Consider the following 26,718-nt stretch of genomic DNA (forward strand, 5'->3'; position numbering starts at 1 on the left):
GTGAGTATTGATTCAGTTATTGGAAAACTTTTAAATGTGTTTTAAGCAACTTGGATACATGAGTCTATCAATTGTATATTTTATGAAACTGAAATACAGTTAAAGTATTTCTATTGAAAATGTATACAAATTGAAATATGCTATAACTGTAAAGTACATACTGTATTTAGAAGCCTCAGGCACAAAAGTGTAAAATATTTAATACTTTCTATGATGATATGTTGAAATGATACTTTAGATAAATTGGTTAAATAAAATATATTATTAAAACTAATTTCACTTGTTTCTTTTTAATTTTTAATGCAGTGTCTAGCATGATGCTGTCAATAGAAACAAAATGTGAAGAGCCAGGCATGGTGGTGCATGCCTATAATCCCAGCACTTGGGAGGCTGAGGCAGTAGGATTGCTGCACTTTGGAGGCTAGCTTGGGCTGCATAGCAATTTGAGGCAAGCCTGTGCTACATAGTAAAACCCTGTCTCAAAAATGCCAAGAAAAAATTTTTTTAATATGACACATTAAAAAATGTAAATTTTTAGTAGCTACTTAAATAAAAATCTAAAATTTTACAGTAAAACCTTGAGGTAGGTAATTGTCTTAAAGATGAATTCTTGTCCTATGGAGAGGGAGCTAGAAAAATAAGTTCAATTCAGAATTTTAAGTGACTTGTTTAAATTCATTCAGCTAGTAAATATTAGACTATACTTCAGCATTATGTAACACAAAAGCCTATTCAGTTTTCAGGCTTAGTTAAATTCTATAAATAGTTATTTCCATTAAGTTTATTTATCTTAGTCCTGCCAAACCACAAATGACCAAGAGCAAAAACTTCCAGCATTGATTTAAAAGAATAAAACAATAGTTCAAAGTCAGAATTAGGAGAAGAAACTCAAAACAGGCCAATGTGGCTGTTGATGAGTCAGCCAAAGTAGGAGAGGGACATTAGGCTCCATGGGTCCAATGCCAGCATCCAAGATCGAGCAGGGACCGGACTGCCCAGGGTGAATTCCATCTTTCCTGTTTTCCTGTTTCTTGTTTGGAACAAGATCTTTGACTTTTTTCCCTTCCCTTCTCTTTCTACCTGTCGCCCCCTTTCTCCTCCTTTCTCCTGCCTTGTCTCCCCCACCTTTTCCTTTTCCTTTTCTTTAAGATCTTTGACCTTTGTGTGTCAGTATCCTCATCTGTAAAACGGAGACTATCCTAACCCCTACATAGGACTATTATGAAGACTAAGTTAATAAATGTTAGACATTTATTTTTGTACTTTAAACATTACCCGTTTTATCATTTCCTGGAGGAGAACAAACACAGCTTTTGGAAGTACCGAATTGTAAGAGATTATCTTCCATAGGTCTTTTATCATCAGGGTTTATGCCAGAAAACAATACCCTTAACATTTTATACCAGAAAGAGTAAAACATTTCCCAAAAGGTGTGTGTGTAACCTTTCACTTGGGTGGTTTAGACACAATCTCAAAATAGTTTCCGATTACATATTTATTTATGTGTATACATGTGTGATTGTACATACCTCACAGTGCAGTGTGACAGTAAGATGACAGCTTGCAGGGATTGCCTGTCTCTCTCCTCTTTGTGGATCTCAGGGATGGAACTCAGGTCTGTAGGCCTGGTGACAAGTGCTTCTATCCACCAAACCATCTTGCTGACCACAAGTTGAGTATTTAAAGTATATTTCAGGAGTAGAAAACTGAGACCCAGGACCAAGTTTTTCCACAGTTGCACTTTGGAAAATAGTTTTGAATTTGCTGCCATTATGTAAAAAAGAAGGAACTCCACATAGAAATACAGGCTTCTACTATAGCTTAGAAAAGTCAGAAGCTTTGGCAACGCTAGATGAGTGTTTCCAGGTGGCAGTCAGAGGGCTGAGCAGTGTTCCCTGTTTCTCCCTAGATTCAGCCTGCCTGCTATGTGTTGTTTCCTGTGTGTGTGTCATCTCTGTCAGTTTAGTATAGCTGTCCACTCCTTCATAATCCCTGAAACACATTGCTCACCATGAAGTCCCATGCATTCTGAGAGACATTTGTCTGCAGGTTCTCTAAAATTTCTCACAAATCCTTAAAGATTTGTGTATCTGTCTGTGCATGCGTGCACACACATGGTCTTTACTTTTTTTTTTTAAAGTTGTGTCCTAAAGAAATTTAGTTTTCATTTTTAAAAACAAACAACTCAGTTTTTATTTGAGATTTATTTATTTTTAGTATATGTGTATGGGTGTCTTATGTGCCTGAATGCCTATGTATCATGTGCTTGCAGTGCCTGATGAAGCCAGAAGGGGGTGTCAGATACCTTGGAGCTAGAGTCACAGATGGTTGTTAGCTGCTTTGTTGGTCTCAGGTCTTCAGGAAGAGCATTCAGTACTCAGTCTCGACACTTTTCTCATCTGTTTACTATACTGTATAGGTACTGCAGCATTAAAAAGAGTCAGTATTTAATCCCAGCACTTGGGAGGCATAGGCAGGAGGATCTCTGTGAGTTGGAGGCCAGTTGAGCTCCAAGATAGCCAGGATGACATAGAGAGACACTGTTTCCAAAAAAAAAAAAAAAAAAAAAAAAGAAAAAACAATAGTAGTAGGCACCTTATTAAAAATCTTAAAATCTTAAACTGTATATTATGGTCAAATACAGTAATAACCTTTTATCATGTGAAAACCCTTGTTATTTAACTTCTTGAAATGCATTTACATTGTATGCTGAAATAATCATGGTTTTCTCTTTTAACCAGTGATTTTTATAAATAGCTACTCTGTTGCTGTATTCTCCTTTGAAGTTTTTTTTTTCTTTTACATTGCTAGATTGACCTTTCCAGTATTCGAACACATATATTACCTTACTTCATTTTGTTTTTCCCTTAATATGTCCTAAAAACAGGAGCTGGGCATGTAGCTCAGGTTGGGGAGGGTATTTGCCTAGATACATAAAGTCTTGGGTGATGATGCATACTGGTAGTCCCAACACTCTGAAGGTAAGGATCAGAAGTTAAAAGTTATGCTAGGCTATACGTAGTTTGGGCCAGCCTGGGATATATGGGACTTGTCTCAAAAAAGAAAAAGAAATAAAAGTCCTAAAAACAATGATCCACCTATTAACAGACCCAGATTGTGATCTCCAAATGCTATTTCACTTTAACAGAGCCTGAGTCTATTAGAATGATGACAGATGCTAAGTGCAGGTTAAGAAATGTATAAAACAAGTTAGAATCACTAGCCTGTGTCAGGAACCAGAAAGACTAGCTACAGAGGCTTTTGATGGAGGTTTCAGTAGTCATTGGAAGAGGCTATCATGTTATCAACTCTGCTAACTAAGTATTGAGGGTAATAGTATAATTGACAACCCTCCTCCCCCAATCCAGCATGTGGGTGTTAAGCCCAGGCCCTAGAGCTTGCTAAGCATGTTCTCTACCATAGAACTCCATCTTCAGCATCAGGCAAGTTAGTATCCATGAAAGCAGGCTAATATTTAAGTAAAAATTTATGAACTTCCTTGGCCATCCTTTAAAGATACTACGGAATTAACTCATTTTCAAAGTGGTCAGTAGAAGGGAAGAAACATTTATCCTTTCTTTCTAATGTTTCTTCTGAAAGAATTGTTAGTAATCTGATCTATATAGAGAAGATCTATATAGAGAAGTTGCTTCTTAGAATTTTTGCTTAGCTGATAAAGAGGGGAGTATAAGAGAATTAGACTATCATTATCTTGCAACATCTGGTGATCAGAAGTACTGCTGATGTCTTAGGAAGAAAAATAAGAGTGCCCCTGATGGAAGTGAATATTGCTACCTTAGGGTGGTACATATTTGCAAGATCAAACAAAATAAACCTCACTGTAAAACCTGCATCTGATCAAGCCATTTAACTTATATAATGGAAAGCTGTTGTTGTCCATTATACAAAAACGTTGTAATTGTATTCATTGTAGCATTGTTCTTCCTAGTAAAACATTGGAAACAACCCACTTGTTCTCAAAAATAGTAGGTAAGTTTATTCACAAGTGGGTGTAATGGTGTGGGGTGGAGAATAGAAAAGATACATTAAATGTGAATTAGAGTTTGTATTGATGGGGAGTGAGAAGATCAGGGATATGATAATATTTTTTTGTAATGTTTAAAAAATCCATAACAGCTTTTCTACATGTGTAGTAGGGACAAAATTTTTGAGTGGTTGGTTATTTCTGGCTCTGAGGCTTAATATGCAGCGGCTTCAATTGAAATTATGATATTTTTTTAAAAAAATAAGTCAGGTCTGGTGGTGCAGACCTATAATCTAGCTACTTAAGCAGGATTGCAAGTGTAAAAAGCCAGCCTGAGCAAGTTGGTGAGGCACTGTCTTATAATAAAAGTTAAAGAAATGGCTGAGGACTTGGCTTAGTTGGCAGAGTGCTTGCCTAGCATGAAATGGCAGAAGCCTGTAATTCCAGCAAAGGCAGGATCAAAGAATTCAAAGTCATTCTCAGTTACATTGTGAACTTGAGACCATCCTAGGCTACATGAGATACTGAACTAAAAACAACAAAACAATAGGATCTGAGGTTTATTGACAGAGTGATAAACAGCCTAGAGGGAGGTGGTGGTTGCCCTACTTTAATCCCAACACTAGGAAGGCAGAGGCAGGCCATCCAGATCTACAGAGTGAGTTCCAGGACAAGCTCCAAAGTTACACAGAGAAACCCTGTCTCGAAAAAACCCAACCCTAACATCAGTCTAGCATGCACAGGGCTCTAAATTTTCAGGTGTCACCCAGCTTCCACATTACATAGTGCAAAATGTTGATTAATAAATATAGTTGGTTTGTCAGCTAGCATGTCTGTCTCTCCCCCCCCTCCCCGCCCCCCCCCCTCTTGTTTCTCTGTGTAGTCAGTCCTTGCTGTCCTGGAACTCACTCTATAGATCAGGTTGACTTGGAACTCACAGAGATCCACCTAACTCTGCTTCCCGAGCACTGGAATTAAAGGCGTGTGCTACCTCGACCACCCAGCTTTATATATTTTTGAATAAACTATTTCATAGTTATTTTCTTAAGAGAAGTGATTCTTCAATGTGAATGTTTGGTTTGCACTTTTCTTTTTTGTTTGTGTGTGCTGGTGCATTTGGCCAGGTGGGCTCATGGGGAGGCCAGGGGTTGATGTGGGTTGTCATTCTCGGTTGCTTTTTCAATTCACTTTAGGAGAAAAGATCTCTTTAATAAGCCTGGAGCTCACAGTTTCAGCTAGAATGTCTGAGTAGTGTATGCTTGGATCAGCCTGTTATGCCCATGCCTACTCTTCCTCCTTCCCCCATTTCTGGGATCACAGATGCTTGCTGCTGAGCCTGACTTCTTAAACATACACACTCAGCTTGTCAGGGTTGGTGGTAAGCACTTTTACCTAATAAGTTATCTCATGGGTCCTCAAGCCTAATATTAATTTTTTTTTTTTTTGAGACATGATTTCTCTGTGTAGGTTTGGATTTTGTTCTGAAACTTGCTCTGTAGACCAGGCTGATCTTGAAGTCACAGAGATTCACCTCCCTCTGCCTTTCTCGTGCCGGGATTAAAGGCATGTGCCACCACTGCCTGGCCTAACTTTTTTTTTTTTAATTATTTTACTTTATGTATATTGGTGTTTTACCTGCATACATGTTTCTGTACTGTATGCATACCTGTTGGATAGCCTGGAACTGGAGTTACTGATGGTTCTAAGCCACCATTTGAGTGCTGGGAATTGAACCCAGCTCCTCTGCAAGAACAGCAAGTACTCTTAACCACAAAGCCATCTCTCCAGCTCCCAAACCTAACTTTTTACATAAGAGATTGGGAATCTGAACTAAACTCTTCATGCTTACATAGCAGACACTTTACCCACTGAGCCTTCTGAGACCTAAAGTTCTTATTATAAAAATTGGCTTAAAAGGCATCTAGAGTCTAGAAAAATGTTGTGAAAGTGGAATTGTTAGCTGGGTGTGGTTGTGCATCCTTTAATCTCCACATTTAGGAAGCCAAGGAAGGCATATCTCTTTGAATCTGAGGCCAGCCTGATCTACATAGCAAGTTCCAGGCCAGCCAGGACTGCATAGTAAGATCCTGTCTAAAACAAACAAACAAACAAACAGTCTCTACTTAAAATCTACTCTATCATAATTTCCTCGAAGTAGCTGGCCATGCTGGTGCATAAATATAATTATATAGCACTTGGGAGATGGAGGCAGGAGGATCAAAGAGTTTAGGGTCATCCTAGTTACCCAGGGAGCTATAGTTAAGGCCAGCCTGGCATACAGGAGATCCTGTCTCAAAACCCTGTGAAGCCAAAAATAAAAAAGAATTTCCTAGAAGTGTTCTATACATAGAAAACTGCCTGTGGATTCTCACCAGTCCAGTTAAGACTCTGTGTTTGTTCCAGAGAGGACTGATAGTTTCAGGTCTCTTAGGCTTGCTGCTAATGGCTGACTCAAATGCATCGGCTGAGGAGAATTCTGGAGCTGTTTAAAAAATCAGCTACGGAGAATTAATGATTACATGGAAGACAGTGACAGGAATCCCAGAACCCTAAGTGGAATTAGGTTTAAAGTGGTCCAGCTCCTAATTCAGACTGATTTCTTTCTAGTCCAGTATGTGTTTTATAAGGGGATAGGAGCTTCTCTCTGATCATTTTTCCCCACCTGAATTGGGTACCCTTTTTTTAATAGTATATTATGCATAAAGGCTATATATGTATCTGTATGTATGTGCATACATGTGTGTGTATATACTGTAGATATTGATTTGATTATATATTTCCTTTAAATTGAGTATCAGAATGTCTGGCACATTGGTTGCTATATGCAGGAATTACTAAGTTAGAGCAGGATGTTTAGAGATCAAGCTGGTGGTAATCAGACCATCTCAAAACTGTCTCGCAATTAGAAGCAGTTGTTAAAAAGAAAATCAAGGAATAGGGAAGAGATCATTATCAGGCTTTGGGATTAAAGGTAGGAGAGAGGCAGAGATTCCTGTGGAAAAGCAAATATATTACAGTGCAAGTTAAATAGTGATGATGGCAAAAGGGAGTTTGATAGGAGATAGAAAGTAATTACTAACAGAAAGAAGCATAGCTTTTGTGAGGATTAGGGATTAGAAACAAACACATAGATGTTCTTACCAGCACCTGCAGCAATTATGCAGTCTCATAATAATCATTTTTCATGAATTTCTCTTAAAGAACCGATTCACCTCCCCCTTAACTAAGCATTACATCTTTCTAAGATTCTAGTTTCTTATTTTGTAAAGTGTTCTAGTATTCAGATGTGCTTTTGTTATGCTTTGAAATATTACAGTCCACCTATATAGAGAGAAATAATTTCATCCTCAATTCTATTAGCTTTTCTAATCACTAGCCACTTCTGTTTGGGCTATAACTAGTTAATTTATTTATTCTCTCCTAGTCTGGTATTTTTATTTTCTTTGGAATAGGTAATGATAGTGTAATTGATTTTAAATTTGAAGGAGTCAAAAGGATTAGTATAAAAACTCCTTTCTATTCTTATCTTTCTATCATTTGTTCCACAGGCCACCAGTGGCTCAACTTCTTAATAAATTATTCTTCCAGATATGTAATGTACATTGTGCATCTGTAGGTGATTATAGCACATTGTTTGCTTTGGACACTCATTATCTGTCCTGACCAGTAACCCATATCATTTATCATAATCCTTACACAGGAGCTGAAGAAATAGCTCAGTGGTTAAAAAAACATTTGCTACTCTTTCAGAAGACCCAGGTTCAATTCCCAACACCCATATGGTGGTTCACAACTGCCTATAACTTCAGTTCCAGAGAATCTGATGCCTTCTTTTGGCTTCTGTACATACCAGGCAGACATATGGCACACTGACATACACTCAGGCAGAATACCCATGGGGGGGGGAATTCTTTCTGGGCAATGGTGGTGCATATCTTTAATCCCATCACTTGGGAGGCAGAGGCATGTGGATATCTTTGAGTTTGAGGTACCTGATGTACATTAAGTCCAGGATAGCCAAAGCTACACAGAGAAATGCTGTCTTGCAAAACAAAAACAAAAACAAACTCTTCTTCAGGCTAGGGCATGTAGCTGCATGATAGAGTACTTACCTACCTAGTTCTCAGGAGGCTCTGGGATCAGTTCCCAGCAACACAAATCCATGTCCTCATTTTCCCCGCATGTAGGTGCTCATAGTAGTATATTTTGCTCAGTGTCTTGCTACATGTATAAATCACTCATTATACTGATGTCTTGTTAATGGTAACTATTTTCTATCATCCTAGCTGAAATAGTTGCATAATATCTATTTTTCATATGTGATTTTAAATAAGTACAGATTCTTAGGAAGGTTGTATATATTTGTAGTTTAAATAGACTAGAACTTTTCTACATCTTTGCTAGTTTATACTTGTAGTGTAAAGTCCTCATGCTATCAGATGATTGTTAATCTTTGCAAATCTAGATTTAAAAGTAGTGGCTGGAGAGATAGCTCAGTGGTTAAGTGTTTGCTGCTCTTTTGGAGGATTGGTGTTCAGTACCGGCATCCATATCACATGGCTTTCTACCACCTGTAATTCCAATTCCAAGGGATCTCATGCCCTCATGTCACTGCTGTGGTCCCTTGCTGCAACTGGGCTACACTTTCAACGAATAGCCTCTTCTGGGCTCTATTTAGGGACTCTAGCCCTGACACACAGTACCAAGCCTCAGCTGCTCTCCATGACTCCTTCACACCCTCAAAAGCAGCACCACGTGGGTGTACTCACACAAGTTCAGCTGCCAGCACAAGATACAGCCTTGACCATGTATGGAATGCAGTTTCTGCGTGCTGACTCTCAGGAAACACCAGATTTTACTTCAACGATGCTGGTATCTTTTAAATTACCACTAATTCCTCAGCTCTAGCTGACTAACATCAAGTATCCCAGCAAAGCAAAGCTTTCATGTTAGTAGTTCTGGTATTTTGTTAATCACAGCTGATTCTTTAGCCCACAGAAGCTTCCCACAAAAAAAAACCCATGCAGTCTTTGCTTCCCTCTGAAACTTAACAAGCCATGACTCCATTATCTTCATTGCTCTCAACATTCTTATCTTCCAAGTTCCTGTAGACTAACTTTTCTAGCCTAAAGTTCCAAAGTCCTTCCACAGTGTTCCCAAAAGCAACATGGCTAGTTCTGTCACAGCAATACTTTACTATCCTGGTACCAACTTAGTTAGGGATACTATTGCTGTGCTAAAATACCACAACCAAAGTGAGTTGGAAAGGAAAGGATTTATTTTTATTTGGCTTATGCTTCCACATCACAGTTCATCAATCATCAAAGGAAGTGAGGACAAGAACTCAAACAGGGCAGGAGCCTGGAGGCAGGAGCTGATGCAGAGGCCATGGAGGGATGCTGCTTACTGGTTTGTTCCCTCTGGCTTGCTCAGCCTGCTTTCTTATAGAATCCAGGACCACCAGCCCAGGGATGGCACCACCCACCATGGGCTGGGCCCTTCCCCATCAGTCACTAAGAAAATGCCCTACAGGCTTGCCTATAGCCTGATCTTAAGGAGGCATTTTCTCAATTGGGGCTCCTTCCTCTCTGATGACTGTAGCTTGTGTCAAATTGACACAAAACTAGCCAGCATACCCTTTTCTAGCCTCCATTCAGACACACATGCATAAATAAAAGCAACATTTATTTATTTATTTATTTATTTATTTATTTATTTATTTATTTTCTGAGACAGGGTCTCACTGTGTAGTCTTGGCTGGCCTGGAACTCAGTGATCTGCTCACTTCTGCTTTGAAAGTTCTGGGATTAAAGGTATCCAACACCATTCTCTGTAGGGTTAGGGTTAGGGATTCATAATGGTCTCTCTAACCACTTTTATTGAAGCTTATTTCATAAACCATACAGCTCAATGCTTTTCAAGTGTACAGTTCAATATTTAGTTTAATTGCGTTTATTTTATGAGGTTAATTTCCATTTGTTTGAACTGTTTTTGTTTTCTCTGAAGTGTCTGGCTTAATCTGTTTTTTATTGTAATATTGGACTTTTGGTCTTTTTCTACAATCAGTTGGTAGGAGGCCATTGCATAGGATCTTATGAGTATAAAATGACTTGCAAATAAGTTGTCTTTTGAATTTGGCCATGGAGTTTGGTATAAAAGTCAGTTTCCTTTTAAGATTTTCTGACATGAATATATAAGTGGGGCTAGGGTTGGGGAGCTAGCTCAGTCAGTAAAGTGCTTGTACAGCAATCATGAAAACGGAAGCTTGCTCTCTAGAACCAAGTAGAAAAAACTGGGTGTCATGGTGTGCTCTTGTCGTCTCAGGGCTGGGAAGTGAGACAGGAGAATCCTTGGGACTCACTGGCCAGCTTGCCTATCCTAAAGCCAGTGAGAGAGTCTCAAAAAAAAAAAAAAAAAAAAAAAAAAAAAAAAAAAAAAAAAAAGGTGAGCGTTGGCAAGATGGCTCAGTGATTAAGGAGAGAACTTATTGTGTAACCTTGAGGACCTGAGTTCAAATCCCAGCACCTACTTAACAAGTTGGGCATAAGCTCATGAATGCCAGTAATTTCAGCCCTGGGGTGGGGGCAGCTCACAAAAAAAAAAAAAAAAAACCCAAAACCAAAAATAGCTCAAACAAATGACATTTACCTTTGTGATTTACAAAATATATCTCAATAAAGAAAGAAATGGTGACTTTTGTGTGATTGTCTTAAAACACATTCCTAACAATATGAGCGATGCCTTGAAGAGTGTGGGCTGCTGACTAGATAATCTAAATAAAAAAGTTTTTGGATAATTTATTTGCATAGTGCTTAGAACTGACCATGAACAAGGTTCAGTAATGATGATAGAGACTTTTGTGTTGTCTGAATCTTGGGCATTTTCTTCCATGACAAAACTTTTATATAATTATTCAATGGAATGTTTGAAAAATAAGCTTAAAGCAGAATTTTTGTTATAGTGTATTTGAGAGGTAGTAGGTCATATGGCCCAGAGGTTGACCTTGAATTGACCTTCTGTCTCCATTTCTGCCATGTTGGATTGCAGGCTTGCCCTACCAGGCCTGCTTGGAAAGGGAAGCTTTGGTATCATTTCAGCTTCGGATTGTCTCCTTCACTAGCAGGGCCTTTTCTGCACACACTGTAAAAACAATGTCAACTTTTATCTAGAAATTGTTTTTAAGATTTGAATAGAATATGTATGTAGCAGGAAGGGCAGAGTTTTTACGTCCTTCTTCAGTCTTGCGCTCCCCACTCCCTTTGAAAAGTTACCTACCTAATCAGTTACCTAACATGAGGTGCTTTTGTAATTAAAAGATAACTTAAAAGAATAATTAAAAATACCCTCCAACAGTTATATTTGTGGAACTGCTTTACTATCTTCCATTTCACTTGAGCCCATTAGATGAATTCATAATGGAAAGTAGTCTCCCTGTGACTGTTGCTTCCTCTGTTCACAGGTCTCTGTTGGAGGTCCTTAAATCCAATGTAGGATTCAAAAGGAGAGTGTAATTTAAAAGCACTTATTGGAGAGTTTTATTTCTGCATGCCCTTTGAAAAACACTAGTCCAGAAAGAATGTTTGACTTTTTTTTTTTTTTTTTTTTTTTGTCCAGATGAAACCTTAAAGTCAAAGTAGTTGTGACTTTTGAGAAAGGCCCAGTTTCACTTATAAGGGCTCTTTAGCCCTGAGGATTTACTTAATAATATTTGTTTTCATTGTTTTGTGACCCTAGGACCTCACACATGCTAGACAAGTGTTCTTCCAATAATTGAAGAAATAAATGATAGAAAACATTTTAAGATTAGTATCACTATGGTGTTTTTATTTTCTTTCTGCATTTGAGTCCTTAGTTCAAGCCCTAAATGTAGAACTTCCTATGCTGTATCAAAATTCTTGAGTTCCTTGTATATTTTGATATTTAAGATACTGTTTGGTGCTTTATTTCCAATTGTTAAGTGTTTTGATTATCAAAATAGGAACTAAATCTTTGAAAAAATTTATTGTTTTATGTGTATGTGTGCAAGTGCCTGAGGAGGCCAGAACGGGAATCACATGCCTTGGGGCTGGGAGCTACAGGCAGTAATGAGCTACCTGTAATGGTGCTGTGAACCAAACCCAGGTCCTCTGCAAGAGCAGCAAGTACTTGCTCTTAACCCCTGAGCCATACAAATTCAAACTGCAGTTGCTGTGAATTGTGAATTTTAAACAATGCTTTTCCTTCTCTTGTTTATTCCTCTTTTTTTGTTTTGTTCCTTCCTTCCTTCCTTTCCTTCCTTCTTTCTTTCTTTCTTTCTTTTTTTTTTTTGTAGTTGGAGTGCCTCAAGCTAATCGCCTCACAAAAATTCACAGACAAACGAATTGGGTATTTAGGAGCAATGCTGTTATTAGATGAAAGACAAGATGTACATCTTCTCATGACCAATTGTATCAAGAAGTAAGTCTTACCTTTTTCTTTCCCTTATAACTGTTTTGCTCTTCTAAGAATTTCTTATGAGATTAACAGTGTCTACTTACTGATTTTATATTTACTGTCCAGAATATATTTGAGTGTCTCTTAATTGTAGCTAGTATTGTAAAGATACCAAGCAAAAGAAAACGAAAGCATTACTGTACATCTTTGGGAATAATACATAATTAACAATTAGATAAGCATTTGGATGGTCTTAGAAAAGAGAAGAAAGCATTAGTGGAATTTTCATATTTCGTATTTCTAGGATGTTGGATACTATGAATAATGAAATAGCCTTTATTAAAAATTACTAATCTAAGCCGGGCGTTGGTGGCACACGCCTTTAATCCCAGCACTTGGGGAGGCAGAGGCAGGCGGATCTCTGTGAGTTCCAGGCCAGCCTGGTCTATAGAGCGTGTGCCAGGATAGGGTCCAAAGCTGCAGTGAAACCCTGTCTCAAAAAACAAAACAAAACAAAACAAAAGGTTACTAATCTATATTTTGAGTAAGGGCTGAAATTTTAGTAGTGTGGGTTTGTACTTAACCCCTGTGAAAATATTAGATCTATTTTATTATTGTGTGTATATATGTGATATGTGTATTGGAGTGTGGCCTGCCCCTCTCTCTCTCTCTCTCTCTCTCTCTCTCTCTCTCTGTGTGTGTGTGTGTGTGTGTGTGTGTGTGTGTGTGTCTGTGTGTGTGTGAGTGTTGTGTGTAAGTCAAAGGACAATCTTGTGGAATCTGTTTTCTCCTTCCACTTTTACATGAGTTCCAGGGTTTGGATTCAGGTCATCAGGCTTGTGTGGCTGTTGTTTTACCCATTGAGCCATCTTACCAGCCCTGAAATATTTTAAATTTTTTTTTAAAGAGAGTATGCTGTGTGTGCCTCAGGCTAACCTGGAACTCTGTCTCCTCTTACTTCTGTTAAGATTAGAGTGTAGTGTGTGTAGCATGACTTGGCCCCTGGAAATAACTGCACAGCATCTGTTAAAGTCCAATGCTTCTTCACTGATGCAGTAGTTGTTACACTTCTTTACTTTGTGTACTAACCAAGGAACACCTGCTGTGTGGACAAATGAGAGGATCTAATAGGTTAGCTGCTTTCTTCAGTAACTCTCTTACAATATTCTGTGAGGTGGATACAGTGTCACATGCTTGTAATCCCAACCCTTGGAAGACTCAATCGGGCAATCTCAAATTCAAGGCTAATTTGGGCAGTTCAGTGAGATAGTACCAACAAACAAATTTAAAAATAAACAAAAACAAAAACAGGAATTGTGTTAGTAAGTTATGGAAATTCTTCAAGTCTTAAATAGTCAAAGTACCTTTTGGTTTTGGTTTTATCAATGCATTTAATATTTAAAATTTTCTTTTGTTTGTATTATTTCTGTATTTGACAGAAAGTGGAAAGGGAAAGGATTTTGAGAAGGATTGTTTTTGTTTGATGGGGGTGTCCATGAAATATGAGTAGTGGACATACCAAATCCATTTAATTATTCAGCTTTATTGCACACCTGCCTACATGCCAGGGGCTATTGTAAGCGCCAGGGTGGAAAGTAGAAAAACAAGAACAGCAGCCCTCAGTGACATGAGAATACTTTCTTAGAGGGTCCTCATGATGGACTTCCACATTTGCTGTGGACAGGTCTGTAAGGAGTTTTCTTCCTTTGGTTCTTTTATGGTCTGCTGTTCTGTTACTTAACCTTTCAGTCATGTGCAGATAAGCTGGCAGTTCTGCCCAGCAGCAAGACTCATTAAAGTTAATACTAAACCAAAGGATAGGCATGTAGCTTGGTTGAAAAATGAGGCACATGGATAAAGAAGAAATTTTTGTGGTTTTTTTTTTTTAATTTTGAAATAAAATCTTATCTGGGTGTGGTATCATATACCTTTAGAGTCAGATAGTAGATCACTGTGACTTTGAGGCTAGTCTGATCCACATAGTAAGACCCTGTTTAAAAAACAAAACACCAAAAACAAAACAAACAAACAAAAAAACAAAACACCTACTCTATTATGAATGCTAGACTGCCTCAAATTTACCATGTAGTCCAGGCTAGACTTGAACTCAAGATTCTTCTGCCTCAGATTTCTGGGTGCTGGTGTCCCAGGTGTGTGACACCATTCCCAGATTGTGTTCAGTTGTTAGAACAAATCCCAGGTGAACTTAGGCGAGGATGTTCTCAGATAAATGAGAATTGATGAGCACTTTTCCTTCCTTCCTTCCTTCCTTCCTTCCTTTCTTTCTTTCTTTCTTTTTTCTTTTTTTTTTTTTTTTTTGAGACAGGGTTTCTTTGTGTAGCTTTGGAGCCTATCCTGGCACTCGTTCTGGAGACCAGGCTGGCCTCCAACTCACAGAGATCTGACTGCCTCCCAAGTGCTGGGATTAAAGGCATGAGCCACCAACGTCCCTCTTACTTTAGTAAGTTCATCTTAAACTACTAAAATTGATATAAAAGAGCAAACTTAACTTTTAAACTTTTTCATTTTTAATTAAAAGTACTAATGATGGGGCCAGGTGGGGTGGTGTACTCCTTTAATCCCAGCACACATGGGGCAGATTCAAGTGGATCTCTGTGAGTTTGAGGCCAGCCTGGTCTATGTAGCTAGACAGCCAGAGCTACATAATAGAGAGACCTTGTCGCAAAAAGCAAAGCAAAACAAACCAAAACTAATAATGGCCCTGGGGGTTTAGCTTAGTGGTGTGTGTGCATGAGTGTGGGCCCCAGTAACTCTTCTTCCCCAGAGAGTAATAATGAACTATTGGTTAACATAAATAACGTTTTCTTTTTCTTTTCCTTTCCTTTTCGAAACAGATTCTCACTATGCACCTCACTTTAACTTGGTATATGTTGGAATTGTAGGTACATGCTTAGCTGTGAGTAAAATTTTCTATGAAAATATTTTTAAAAATAAATTCCTGTGTGGAGAGTGGCATTATTTTATATTTTTTTCCTACTGTACCCAATGGAGGATAGTTGAATGTTCATGTCTTCATTCAGGTCCTTGTTGTGGTATATTGACTGAAGGAGGTAGAGAGCATGTAGCAGGTGTAGTGTGGAGAGGGGGAAAACTTAGCAGTTGCATGGTACACAATTCCAGCTGTTGGATCTCGGCAACTTAGCCAGACTTTGCTTCAAAATAAAAATAAACACAGCGCTGGATATGTAGCCCCATGGTAGATGAGCTCTTGCTTATTTAGCATACACCTGGTTCAGTCCCAGCAGCACAAAGAGAAGAGTAATTGCCTTTTCAAAGTACTTAATGTTGTACTTACTATGCTAAAATTGAATATGTACCTTTCCCCCCTCCTGGTTTTTCAAGACAGCATTTATCTGTTTTATCTTTGGCTTAGAACTCACTCTGTAGACCAGGCTGGCCTATGACTCACAGAGATCTGCCTGCCTCTGCCTGGCAAGTGCTGGAATTAAAGGTGTGAGCCACCACCACCTGGCAACGTGGCCATTTCTTAACTGTGAGTTACAGTGTGGACTCTGAAACTCTGTGTAATGTGCTAATACTTAAAAATCCACTGGCTTGTCTTACACTTTTAACACTAAGGAAAAAAATTTTAAAGTGTCATCCTCTTCTCTTCCTCCTGCCCCCCAACAGGGTTTCTCTGTGTATCTCTGGCTGTCCTGGAACTCTGTAGACTAGGCTGGGCTGGAACTCAGAGATCCACCTGCTTCTTCCTCCTGAATGCTGGGATTAAAGGCATGTACCACCATCGCCTGGCTAAAGAAAAAAAAAATTAAGCATTTATTTGCTTTGTAGGTTTGCTGGGCCAAGCATGTCAGTGCATGTATGAGTATCAGAGAACAACTTGGGGGGAGTTGGTTTTCTCTGTCCTGTGGGTTCTAGAGATTGAGCTCATGTCACCAGCCTGGGTAATAAAGTGCCTTTACCCCTAAGCTATCTCACCAGCCCTTTAAGCAATAACATATTTACCTGTAAATAATTTTATAATACCACAATGGAACCATAGTTGTCAGTATGGTAGGGTATGAGAACAGTTTGGATCTCATGAACTGTTGAGACATCCATCAACCCCATAAACCAGTGATTTCTGATCTATACGTTGTGACCCTGTTGGGGGTTGCATATCAGATATCCTGCATATCAGATATTTACATTGCAGTTCATAAATAGTAGCAAAATTACAGTTATGAAGTAGCATTGAAATAATTTTATGGTTGGGGGGTCACCACACCATGAGGAACTGTGTCAACATGGGGGTCACACACAACATTAGGAACATTAAAAACTACTTCTTTCAACCATGTTGCTCTGACTGATATAAAATGCTCAGAAACTGGTTGAAGTATCATAAATCATAATTTGGCTTCTGAATAACAAAAGTTAATTTCAAGGTGTAAGTATGTTTAACAATGCTTGGGTTTTTTTTGTTTGTTTTTTTGTTTTTTTTTTTAAAAAAGATTTATTTATTATATATACAGTGTTCAGCCTGCACCCCAGAAGAGGGCACCAGCTCTTATTATAGATGGTTGTAAGCCCCCATGTGGCTGCTGGGAATTGAACGCAGGACCTCTGGAAGAGCAGCCAGTGCTCTTAACCTCTGAGCCATCTCTCCAGCTCCCAACAATGCATGTTTTTAATATTTTAGTTGTTTTGAGTAAAACACTATTATATACAGTATTCACTTCATACTTTTATAGGCCGAAAGTCAAGATGTGGTAGCCTACCAAACTGCTTAGCTTCTGGGGAGTACCCTATGGCAGACAGGATCACACACAGCAGTACACACGTGGGAAGGGGGAATCACACAAGGAAGCAGCAATCTCTTGCTTCTTTAAAGCAACTCAACCTCATGGAAAATTTTTAGTTCTTAACACCAGTGCCACTTCTGAGGGCAGGGCCCTTAGTGACTACAAGGCTCTGTGTCTTCAAGAGTCCACCATCTTGACCATGAACACACTAGAGACCTAGCTTCCTGTATACAAGGACACGCAAACCACACTGATGTGCCAGGAAACACTTAGGAGGGCTCATTTTTAGTATCTAGCTTAGTATGCTAAAGGTACTTTAATTAGTGCTATTTTTTTATCATAGTAATAACAATTACTGATTTTCCTTTTGGACAAGTATAACTACAAATATAGAAAATAATGTAAGGTGATTAACATTAAAAGATAAAATCAAAGGAGGGCAGAGTAAGTATATTTTTGTTGTGTTTACAATATCTTAAGTTTACTGGCAATTGAGATTTCCTTTTTTGATTGTTTAAAATTATTATTTATCTTTTTTTTTTTTTTTTGAGGGAAGGTCTCACTATATAGCTCTGGCTGGCCTAGAACTTGCTATGTAGATCAGGCTGTCCTCAAACTCATAGATAGACATCCTCTTGCTTCTGCTTCCCAAGTGCTAGAATTAAAAGCATGTGCCACAATACCTGGTTATAAAAAAGTTAGTATGAATCTTAACTTTTCTTATAGGCAGTACAAGATCATGTCTTAGAAGTCTTTCAAGACAGTTATGTTCCATCTTTTTACTTTCAGTGGTTACTAAGTTTTCTTTTCTTTTCTTTTTTCTTTTTTTTGGTTTTTCGAGACAGGGTTTCTCTGTGTAGCTTTGGAGCCTATCCTGGCACTCGCTCTGGAGACCAGGCTGGCCTTGAACTCACAGAGATCCGCCTGCCTCTGCCTCCCGAGTGCTGGGATTAAAGGTGTGGGCCACCAAAGCCTGGCTGGTTGCTAAGTTTTCTAAAGTGTATCTTTAATATCTGATGGGTAACACATTCTTGTTACTTTGTCATTTGGAAACTTTGGATAGAAAACTATGGTAATGTGAAATAAAATTAGAATAAACATTTTCCTAATTCTATTTAAAGTGAATCTATCTATCTATCCATCTATCTATCTATCTATCTATCTATCTATCTATCTATCTATCTATCTATCTATTGTGTGTGTGTGTGTGTGTGTGTGTGTGTGTGTGTGTGTGTGTGTGTGTGTGTGTGTGTGTGTGTGTCTGTGTCTGTGTCTGTGTCTGTGTCTGTGTCTGTGTCATAGTACTTATATAGCCTTAGGTGTCAGTCCTGTCTTCTACCTTGTTTGAGGCATGATCTCTTGTTCTATTACATATTCTAGGCTAGCAGTACTCAAAGCTTCTGGATATTTTTCTGTCTCCACTTCCCATCTAGCCACAGGGCACCTATATGCTACTGAGTCTGGCTTTGCAGAGGTTCTGGAGATCTATATTAAGGTCCTTAAGCTTGCAAGGCAAGCACTTTGTGCTGAGCTTTCTCCTCATACCCTACTGTTATGTTTTGTTGTTGTTGTTGTTATTGTTGTTTTTAAATCAGTGGACTAATCCTGGGACTTGGCAGTTATTAGTCCTCTTTGGAGAGTCTGAATGTGTTTGTTCCTACTTTCTTTCTCTTGCAGTGATCTTAATCATAGTACGCAGTTCGTACAGGGGCTAGCACTTTGTACCCTTGGCTGCATGGGCTCCTCAGAGATGTGCAGAGATCTTGCAGGAGAGGTAGAGAAGCTTCTGAAAACCTCCAACTCTTACTTAAGAAAAAAGGTAACTTTGCATTAAGTTAAATGTCTGTCTGGATTAGATAGTATTATGGAAATGAGAAGGTAAAATACTTGTTTTTGAAGGGTAAGATGGAATTAAAAGATTTTTTCTTTTTTCAGTAAATATATTTTAAGAGTTATACATGAATTTTGATTCCTCCCTTTTGTAAAGAAATAATTTATGGACAAGTTATGTTCTCAGTGGCACATCTGAGTACTTTGTAAATTATTTCACACATTAAAATGATGATAATGAACAGTTTTTTGTTAACTTTGTGCTAGTAATTGGCACATGTGCTCATGTCTTTGTACTCATGCCTTTGTATCTTAAAGGACAGTTGTACTGGGGCCTAGATAGCTGTAAGGGAGTGATGGAGACACCACTTTCTAAAGTTGATGTGCCCGGTTGGGATAGTAATGGCAAAGAGAATGATCTTATTCTCCTAACTTACTTGCTTTTGTTTGTTTCTTTCTAAAAAACTTTTTATTGAGTTTAAAATTTTGCTTCAATCCTAAGATTATGGTAAAGAAAGTACAGAATGTATATGTCCAAGAAATGAGTATAAACTACCATTTCGTTGGCATTTACTGAATCTGTTATTGGTGTGAGAAAAAGAAGCTTTTATAGGACCTTTTTTTTTTTTTTTTTTTTTTTAGGATGTGTATTGGTAATGATGTACATAAACTGATTTCCCCAGTGTGTACTCCAGTACTGTGGGAGCTACTCATTCCTATTAGAATGCACAATATTACATTAAACACAGCAATCCTTCAGATTTGAGTGCCTCCCTATAAAATGGAGAGGAATTTGCAGGAATCTTTCCTACTTAGTGTGTTTAGGCTGTTGTTGCATTTGACTAAAGTAATAGCGGCAGTTACTTGAGGGATCATCACAGTCAGTCTCCACCTACCCTGTTTTTCCTGGTGGACAGATTAGTAAGACTGTCCTTTCTTTAGTAGAAACTAGTTAGTTCATTTCACTAACCAACCTTTCCTTCCTTCTTTTTACTGGGAATTAAACTTAGTTGCCACTGAGCTATACTTCCTAGTCCCCTAAGTGACTTTCTTGACTTGAGAAGAGTTAGTTGAGGGCGGAATAGATACTGTTAAGCTTAGCATTGGTTTTATAGAAAGAGTTACATGACAGTGTTAGATGTGTTTGATCATTTGACTCAGGAAAGATTATCAGAGATGGAAATCTTTGTGTGTTTTTCAGTTCCCCAGAGTTCCGCTAATATTTAACTTGTGTGATAAATTCCTTTTAACTGCAATTTAGTTGAAAGCGTTTTCCCAGGTGTCTGGCAATATGTGAACAAAGAGATGGGTGAAAATTAAAAGCTCCTCATTAATTTATTGGTATATACTAGAAAGCCTTAGGCAGTTCACAAATAATAAATCCCATTATTCAGCCTGTTAATTTTTCTAATAGATGAACTAGTTGGTGAAGTTCTTTTATAAGATTGGTTGCCCTGGATTACTTGAAATAAAATTTTTTGTCTTTTTATTTATTTATTTTTTTTTATAGGCAGCACTGTGTGCTGTTCATGTCATCAGGAAGGTTCCTGAACTTATGGAGATGTTTTTACCAGCAACAAAAAATTTATTGAATGAGAAGAACCATGGTAATGTGATTGAATGAGCTCATAAAGTACCAACAAAGGTCTTGCCTGCCAGAGCCTAGCTTTACACTTCAAGTGGTTTCCTCATAGTAAACCTACCTTTCAATTCCTGTCAGTATGTTCAGTTTGATGTACAAATGATTATATCTTCAATTTTCATGTAACAGCTCTCTGATTTCTTGGCCATTTTATAATAAAAGAAGACCTTTTTTCTTGCTAAGTGTTAGGAGTATAAGATTAGCAGAAATTCTTGTGGGTTATTTCTAGTAGGAATCTGTACTGTGCATTCAGATATCTTTATATAAAGCTTGAGAGGAATTAAATAGAATGTGGTTGGGTTTTTTTTTTCCCTCAGACTTCTTGTTCTTATCTTGAAGTCAGTGAAATGAGTTCCATGTAAAGTTTTATGTCTTAAATACTAAGAGGGAAAAAATTCCACTGTATTTACTTTGATTAATTTAAACGAAATTTAAATTAAATTAATTTAAATCTGTGCTGTGCCTGGAATGCTCAAAACAAGTGTTGAACACATAAAGGTTTAGGTAGGTCTGTCATTTATTACTTAGTGAAAAGTCTTTTAGAGTTTCTTTTTACTGACTTTGGAACAATCAAATTTACTTGTCATTTGTGTTTTGATACATTTTATCTGAAAATTTAGTATCTTACTGAGGTTTTTGTCTAGGATTATCTGTCAGAGTGTAGCTTATTGAATAAGCATGGAGAAGGGGTGGTCTAGTTTATACTGAGCGTGGATGTTGTAGGTGGACAGACTTGTCCTTGGTGTTTAGGCATTGAAAGACTCTGACTTGACCAAGGTTAAGCAGCAGCTCCTGATGAGAACTCTTCCTCACAGTGCTTTGATTCTTGGGGGATTGAGAAGCAGGAGTAGCAAGTCTCCTTTGGAATGAAGCCCTGTGTTCTGAAGCTTTGTAGGACCTCATTTTTTGCTTCCCTTTGGCCTTTCCTCAGGTGTCCTTCACACGTCTGTAGTCCTCCTCACAGAGATGTGTGAGCGGAGCCCAGACATGCTTGCACATTTCAGAAAGGTAGGTGCCTTCTGTATGCCTTACCCTTTGTTGATTGAAAAATGATTTTCCTGAAAAGTACATGGTTTTTTTCACTTAGGATTTTCTTTTGAAAGCAAGCTATGAAGCTGAATATAGGATTTGACTAGCCCTGCTGTGTGGTAGGGCTGAAAGCCAGATTTAGGCATATAAGAGCTGGCACTAGTGTAGTGTTTCCCTTTTAGAATAGAAGTCTTTCCTTGCTGTTGGCAGACAAACTGCTCACGTGTTTTATTTGCTGCTTTTGCAGTGAGCCAGGAAATGTAACCTGAGGTCAAATTACAAATAGGATTTTTTTTAATGACAGGTAATATTTCTTTCTTAAGGTGGAAAACAGCAAACATACTTTTTTTTATTTTCACTTTTATTACTTTGTTACAGTGTTCAAATTGGTTCCTGTGATAGCCCCACCTTTTTAAACCCCCCCCCCCCCCATTTCTGTGTATAGCCTCTGCTGTGCTGGAACTTGTTCTATCTATAGACCAGGCTGGCTTGAACTCAGAGATTCGCCTGCTTCTGCCTCCCAATGGCTGGAATTAAAGGCGTGTACTACTGCCACCCAGCTTCCTTTCCCCATTTTTCATAACATTTTAAAGTAGGCAGTTTTAGTTCTCCCTTTACTTAGTGAGAAGGTTACTGTTCTTTGCATAGTTACATGTGTTGATTCCTTTAGAGAACGTTGCTGAGCACTCCACAAAGAGCTCATTTTGTACTTTAGCTCTAACAACAGTTTTGATTTTTTTTTTTTTTTGCCTCACTCTCCCTTAGATGTTCATGTCTTGATTAAATTAATGTAAAATAGTATGAGACCCGTATCTGTCCCTAATGCTTGCTTTGTATGTTTTGTTCCTGTTGTCTGTTTGGAATCCTGCTGTATGTTAGAATGAAAAGGTAAGAATTAACCCTCTTTTTAGATGGTGCATGCTGGCTTTAGGTCCTTAGTAGCTTTTGTGTATCCATCCACAAGTGTGGCTTTTAAACTATACTAATGCTGAAGCTGTGCTTAATACTGTGAATTATTTGTTCCAGCATTTTTGGCTAACTCCCCGGTCCAGTTTCTGTCTTGTCTCTTAAACTCCTGACTCCAAAGTCAGCCTTGGATTTCAGTTGCAGCCTTCCCTGAGTTGTAATCCTCCTCCTGTATCTTACCTTCATTGTCATGGGAGAGACTTTGAATAGCTGCCTGGCACCTTTGCTCATGGCCATTCCGGTTCTGTCTGGAGCCCTTACACAAAGCACTGCTTCTTTTTTGAAGTACATAGTTTAGAGCTATTTATGGGTAAGTCATACTTGAAAAAGCTCCATGTACTTCTGAGCTTTCAGTTAAGACTTAGAGTTTTTATTTCCCTCTTACTGGGACTTAATCTGAGAAGCTTTGGGATATTGAAAGGATTTAGAGGTGGAGTACCTGGCACCAACTGACTTTCATGGCTGCAGCTTTCCCTCTGTCACCTTCTGTTATTTGTCCTGTCATCAGTTTTAGTAACTCGCATTTTTGTCTGAAAAATAAAGCTGGGTTCCAAGAACTTGTATGCTAAATACTTAGACGTGTGCTTTCTGTCCGAGGGCAGTCTTATGCAATGTGCTGGCTTTGGCAGCAAATAAAACAATTTCTGAATTTAGTAGCCCAAGGAAAAAGGACTTCTCCAAGAACTAAGCCGGATTTTAAAAAGTGATTAGGGTTATATGTAGTACACAAAATGAAGACTGTGGCGAGTATGAAAGGTGAGCTGCGTGTCTTCACATCACAGTCAATAGATTTACTGAGATTTTATTTATAGTTTACAGATCTCCGTAGCTTAGACTTGTCTTATTCTTGGAGTTGTCCATCTTCAAGTTTTGTTTTGATGATTTAATGAGTCACTAAATTCTGAAGGATATGGCTAACTTTACTTAAGTTAACATTAATGTTCTCTTGTATTTATAAGTGGCCTTAATGTTTTTTGAGTGTTTTGGGTGCATGCCCTGAGTGTAGCTTGGCATTTCATTTTAGTCTCAGTACCTTTCTAGGTGTGGGGAGTAGAGAGGGAACAGCATAAAAACAAAGAGGAGAAATTATGAGTTGCGGTAAAGCTGGCCCTGTTCAAATTTTTTACTGAAAGATACAGTGTTTGTACCGTTCCTTATTTAGTTTTAGGTAATAAAAGCTGCTCATCTAGTTAGTTAATTGTGGTTTTCATTTGGAGACTGTGAAAGTTCAGTCGTTGCAGACATTTTGGATTAGGGGTTTAACATGAAGTGATTTATCAACAAAAAAGAAATGAGTGTTCATATTTGAAAGCATCTGTAACTTTAGATTGACAGTAATAATGGCAAGGACAAAGGGATTCTTGACTATAAGGAATGTATAGTCTCTTTGGTCAGATAAGCAAACATAATTGAGTGCTGATATTAAATTGTGACAGAGTTGCATCATATGAGTTAAGAATAGGCCCTTGGTATCTCAGGTGTGCTTTCTTCTTCATTTATCTTTTCCATTTGTTTCATGTTGATCACTTTGGTATTTCCTGTTGCTTTTTGGGGAAGGATACATAACTAAACCTATCTTTAGGGGAGAGACTTTTTTTCTTTCATTTGAGGTGTGGTATGCTTTATATTTTAATAAGATCATTGCTTTATATGAATTTGTTAGGATGGATAAAATGGAACTTTTTTGCTACCCAAGAGTTTCACATTCTACAAAAGTAGAGCTGCAGTGTACCCCATAGGCCTGTTTTATTTGGTTTCCATAGGCTCTTGGTCCACTGTGATTTCTAGTGTCTTTACAAATAGAATTCTGGAGGAAAAAGATCTGGCTTGTTTTCATCCTGACAAGGTACAAATTACTTGTTAGGTTTTTACCTAAGTATCTGAGTTACACTTTTCAACCGTCTTCAATACTGTATTTGTAGCAGAAGAAATTTCTTGGACTCAGACCCTTGTATAATTTTTCTAAACCAAAGAATCTGGTTATTGAAGAGATAGTTTTAGATATTCACTTTTCGTTGTCGTTGTTTTGATGCATCTTTCTTTTCTGCAGCTTGTGCCCCAATTAGTTCGTATTCTAAAGAACCTCATCATGTCCGGATATTCCCCAGAACATGATGTTTCTGGTATCAGTGACCCCTTTTTGCAGGTAAGGTTCAAAAACATTTTGGATAAATGTCATTTGAATGCAATGCTTTGGGAGAAATGTTTCCTTTATCATAAATTATATAGACTACACATTTGGTTATTCAATAATTATACTAATAAGTGAGCCAGGACCAAGTACCAATTGAATTTAATTAATAAAATGACAGTGTAAATGTAAAATTTATGTGATACTTAGGTACTTGATTATCAGTTAAATAGTTAAAGGATATGGAACCATGAAATGTGGTCTATTTTATAACTTAATTAAATGTAGAAGTATGCACAGATTCTTTTAAAAAGTGTTAAAATTCTTCTGACTTATTTTTGAAGAGATTTCACACTTCATTTGAATTATTTGAATTTTATACTGAGTGGGATTTGTTTGTGTCAGACATAATTTGTTGACATTTTTGTATTTTACATGTTAGGTACGAATTTTGCGGTTATTAAGAATTTTAGGGCGAAATGATGATGATTCAAGTGAAGCTATGAATGATATATTAGCACAGGTGAGTTGATCCAACTTGGAGTATATTATTTCATTTTCATCCAGCAGAAAGTAGAATGTAATTTTTAGGGCGAGTAGTTTTCTGTTTCCTTCTTAGTGAGTGGCTGCAGTCATAATATGTCTTGTTGCCACTAGATACTCTTTGGACTTTTTTAATTACTTATGCACTGCTCTGTCTTTTCAGGTTGCCACTAATACAGAGACTAGTAAAAATGTAGGAAATGCTATTCTTTATGAAACGGTTTTGACTATCATGGATATTAAATCAGAGAGTGGATTACGAGTAAGTCTTTTTGAATCTTCTTTTTCCTTCTGAACACTTTGATTAAAGTGATTGAATTGGCCTTTAGTTCTTTGGAAACAGATTCCATTTGGAACTTTAGGAAGGACTGATGGACCAATGCATAATGCTGTGGTTTTTTTATGCTTTATTCTTGATGAAAATAATAAAACTTGGAAAACAAAGGTAGGATTAGCTCTATTGCTGTTGTTAAGGAAACCTTTCAAAACAAGCTTTTATCAGAGCCACACCTGAATTATTCCTCATTATTTAAACAGTATTTGAGTAAACCTATTTAAGGAATAAACCTATAGAGCAAGAGATTCAGGCAGTTCCAAAGGTATACAGAGAGGGAAATGTTCGCTTCGTAGCTTTCAGATATAGCCCATCAGGTCTCCTTCCAGAGGAAAACACTTTTTTTGTGATGCTTTGTCTATAGTCAGACAGCATCTTGCTATATAATATAGACTGAGATGGTCTTGAACTCCTCTTTTGTATAGGTTGTCCTCAATTTCTTGATTCTTCTGCCTTAGCCTTCCAGTGCTGAGGTTAAAGGTGTGTTCCATCATATCTAGGTCTTTTCCCTACTTTCACTTAACTTTAAAATAATTTTAGATTTTAAAAAAAGATGTGTTTTTTTTTTTATCTTTATTAATTGTGTATATGCACATGCATGTGCTTATGGTAAGAGCAGTGCCTGTGGAAGCCAGAAGAGGATGATGGATTCCTCTGGAAGAATAGCAAGTGTGTGCTCTTAACTACTTAGCCGTCTCCAGTCCCTGAAGCTATGCCCTTTATTCAACTTTTCCTAATATAATAATACCTAGCAAATTTATACATGTTATGAATATCAAGATATTAATACTGACACTCTACTATTAAGTAAATTGTGAACTTTATTCAGATTTTGCCAAGTTTCCACGTGGTATTTATTTTCGGTGACAGGATCCAATCCATGAGCCCATGTTACATTTAAATCACTTTTTTTAGTCTCCTGGTCTGTTAGTTTCCCAGTCTCTTTATCTTTTGTGATTTTGACACTTTAGAGGTATTAACCAGTTGTTTTATAGAATAACTCAATTTAGTCTGTCTGATATTTTTTTCATAACTTTATATATTAAAGTTATACTTTTCTCGGCAAACTTCCACAGACGT

The 26,718-nt window shown here is 37.7% G+C and overlaps 1 protein-coding gene across 3 annotated transcripts in view; it reads left to right on the top strand.

Moving 5' to 3' along the window:
- The window catches only part of Ap1g1 (adaptor related protein complex 1 subunit gamma 1), a 90,450-nt gene that overhangs the window by 32,185 nt on the left and 31,547 nt on the right, over positions 1-26,718 (top strand). For 2 of the 3 annotated variants that reach the window (XM_027405982.2, XM_027405981.2), the window contains exons 3-10: positions 12,297-12,421; positions 18,841-18,982; positions 20,504-20,600; positions 21,567-21,643; positions 22,544-22,552; positions 24,681-24,776; positions 25,204-25,284; positions 25,468-25,566. In XM_027405982.2, the coding sequence (XP_027261783.1) occupies positions 12,297-12,421; positions 18,841-18,982; positions 20,504-20,600; positions 21,567-21,643; positions 22,544-22,552; positions 24,681-24,776; positions 25,204-25,284; positions 25,468-25,566 (726 nt within the window). The remainder of the gene's footprint in view (positions 1-12,296; positions 12,422-18,840; positions 18,983-20,503; positions 20,601-21,566; positions 21,644-22,543; positions 22,553-24,680; positions 24,777-25,203; positions 25,285-25,467; positions 25,567-26,718) is intronic. The other variant, XM_027405983.2, reaches the window with a different exon arrangement.

This window comes from Cricetulus griseus, chromosome 3 (assembly GCF_003668045.3).
Source record: "Cricetulus griseus strain 17A/GY chromosome 3, alternate assembly CriGri-PICRH-1.0, whole genome shotgun sequence".
NCBI lineage: Eukaryota > Metazoa > Chordata > Mammalia > Rodentia > Cricetidae > Cricetulus > Cricetulus griseus.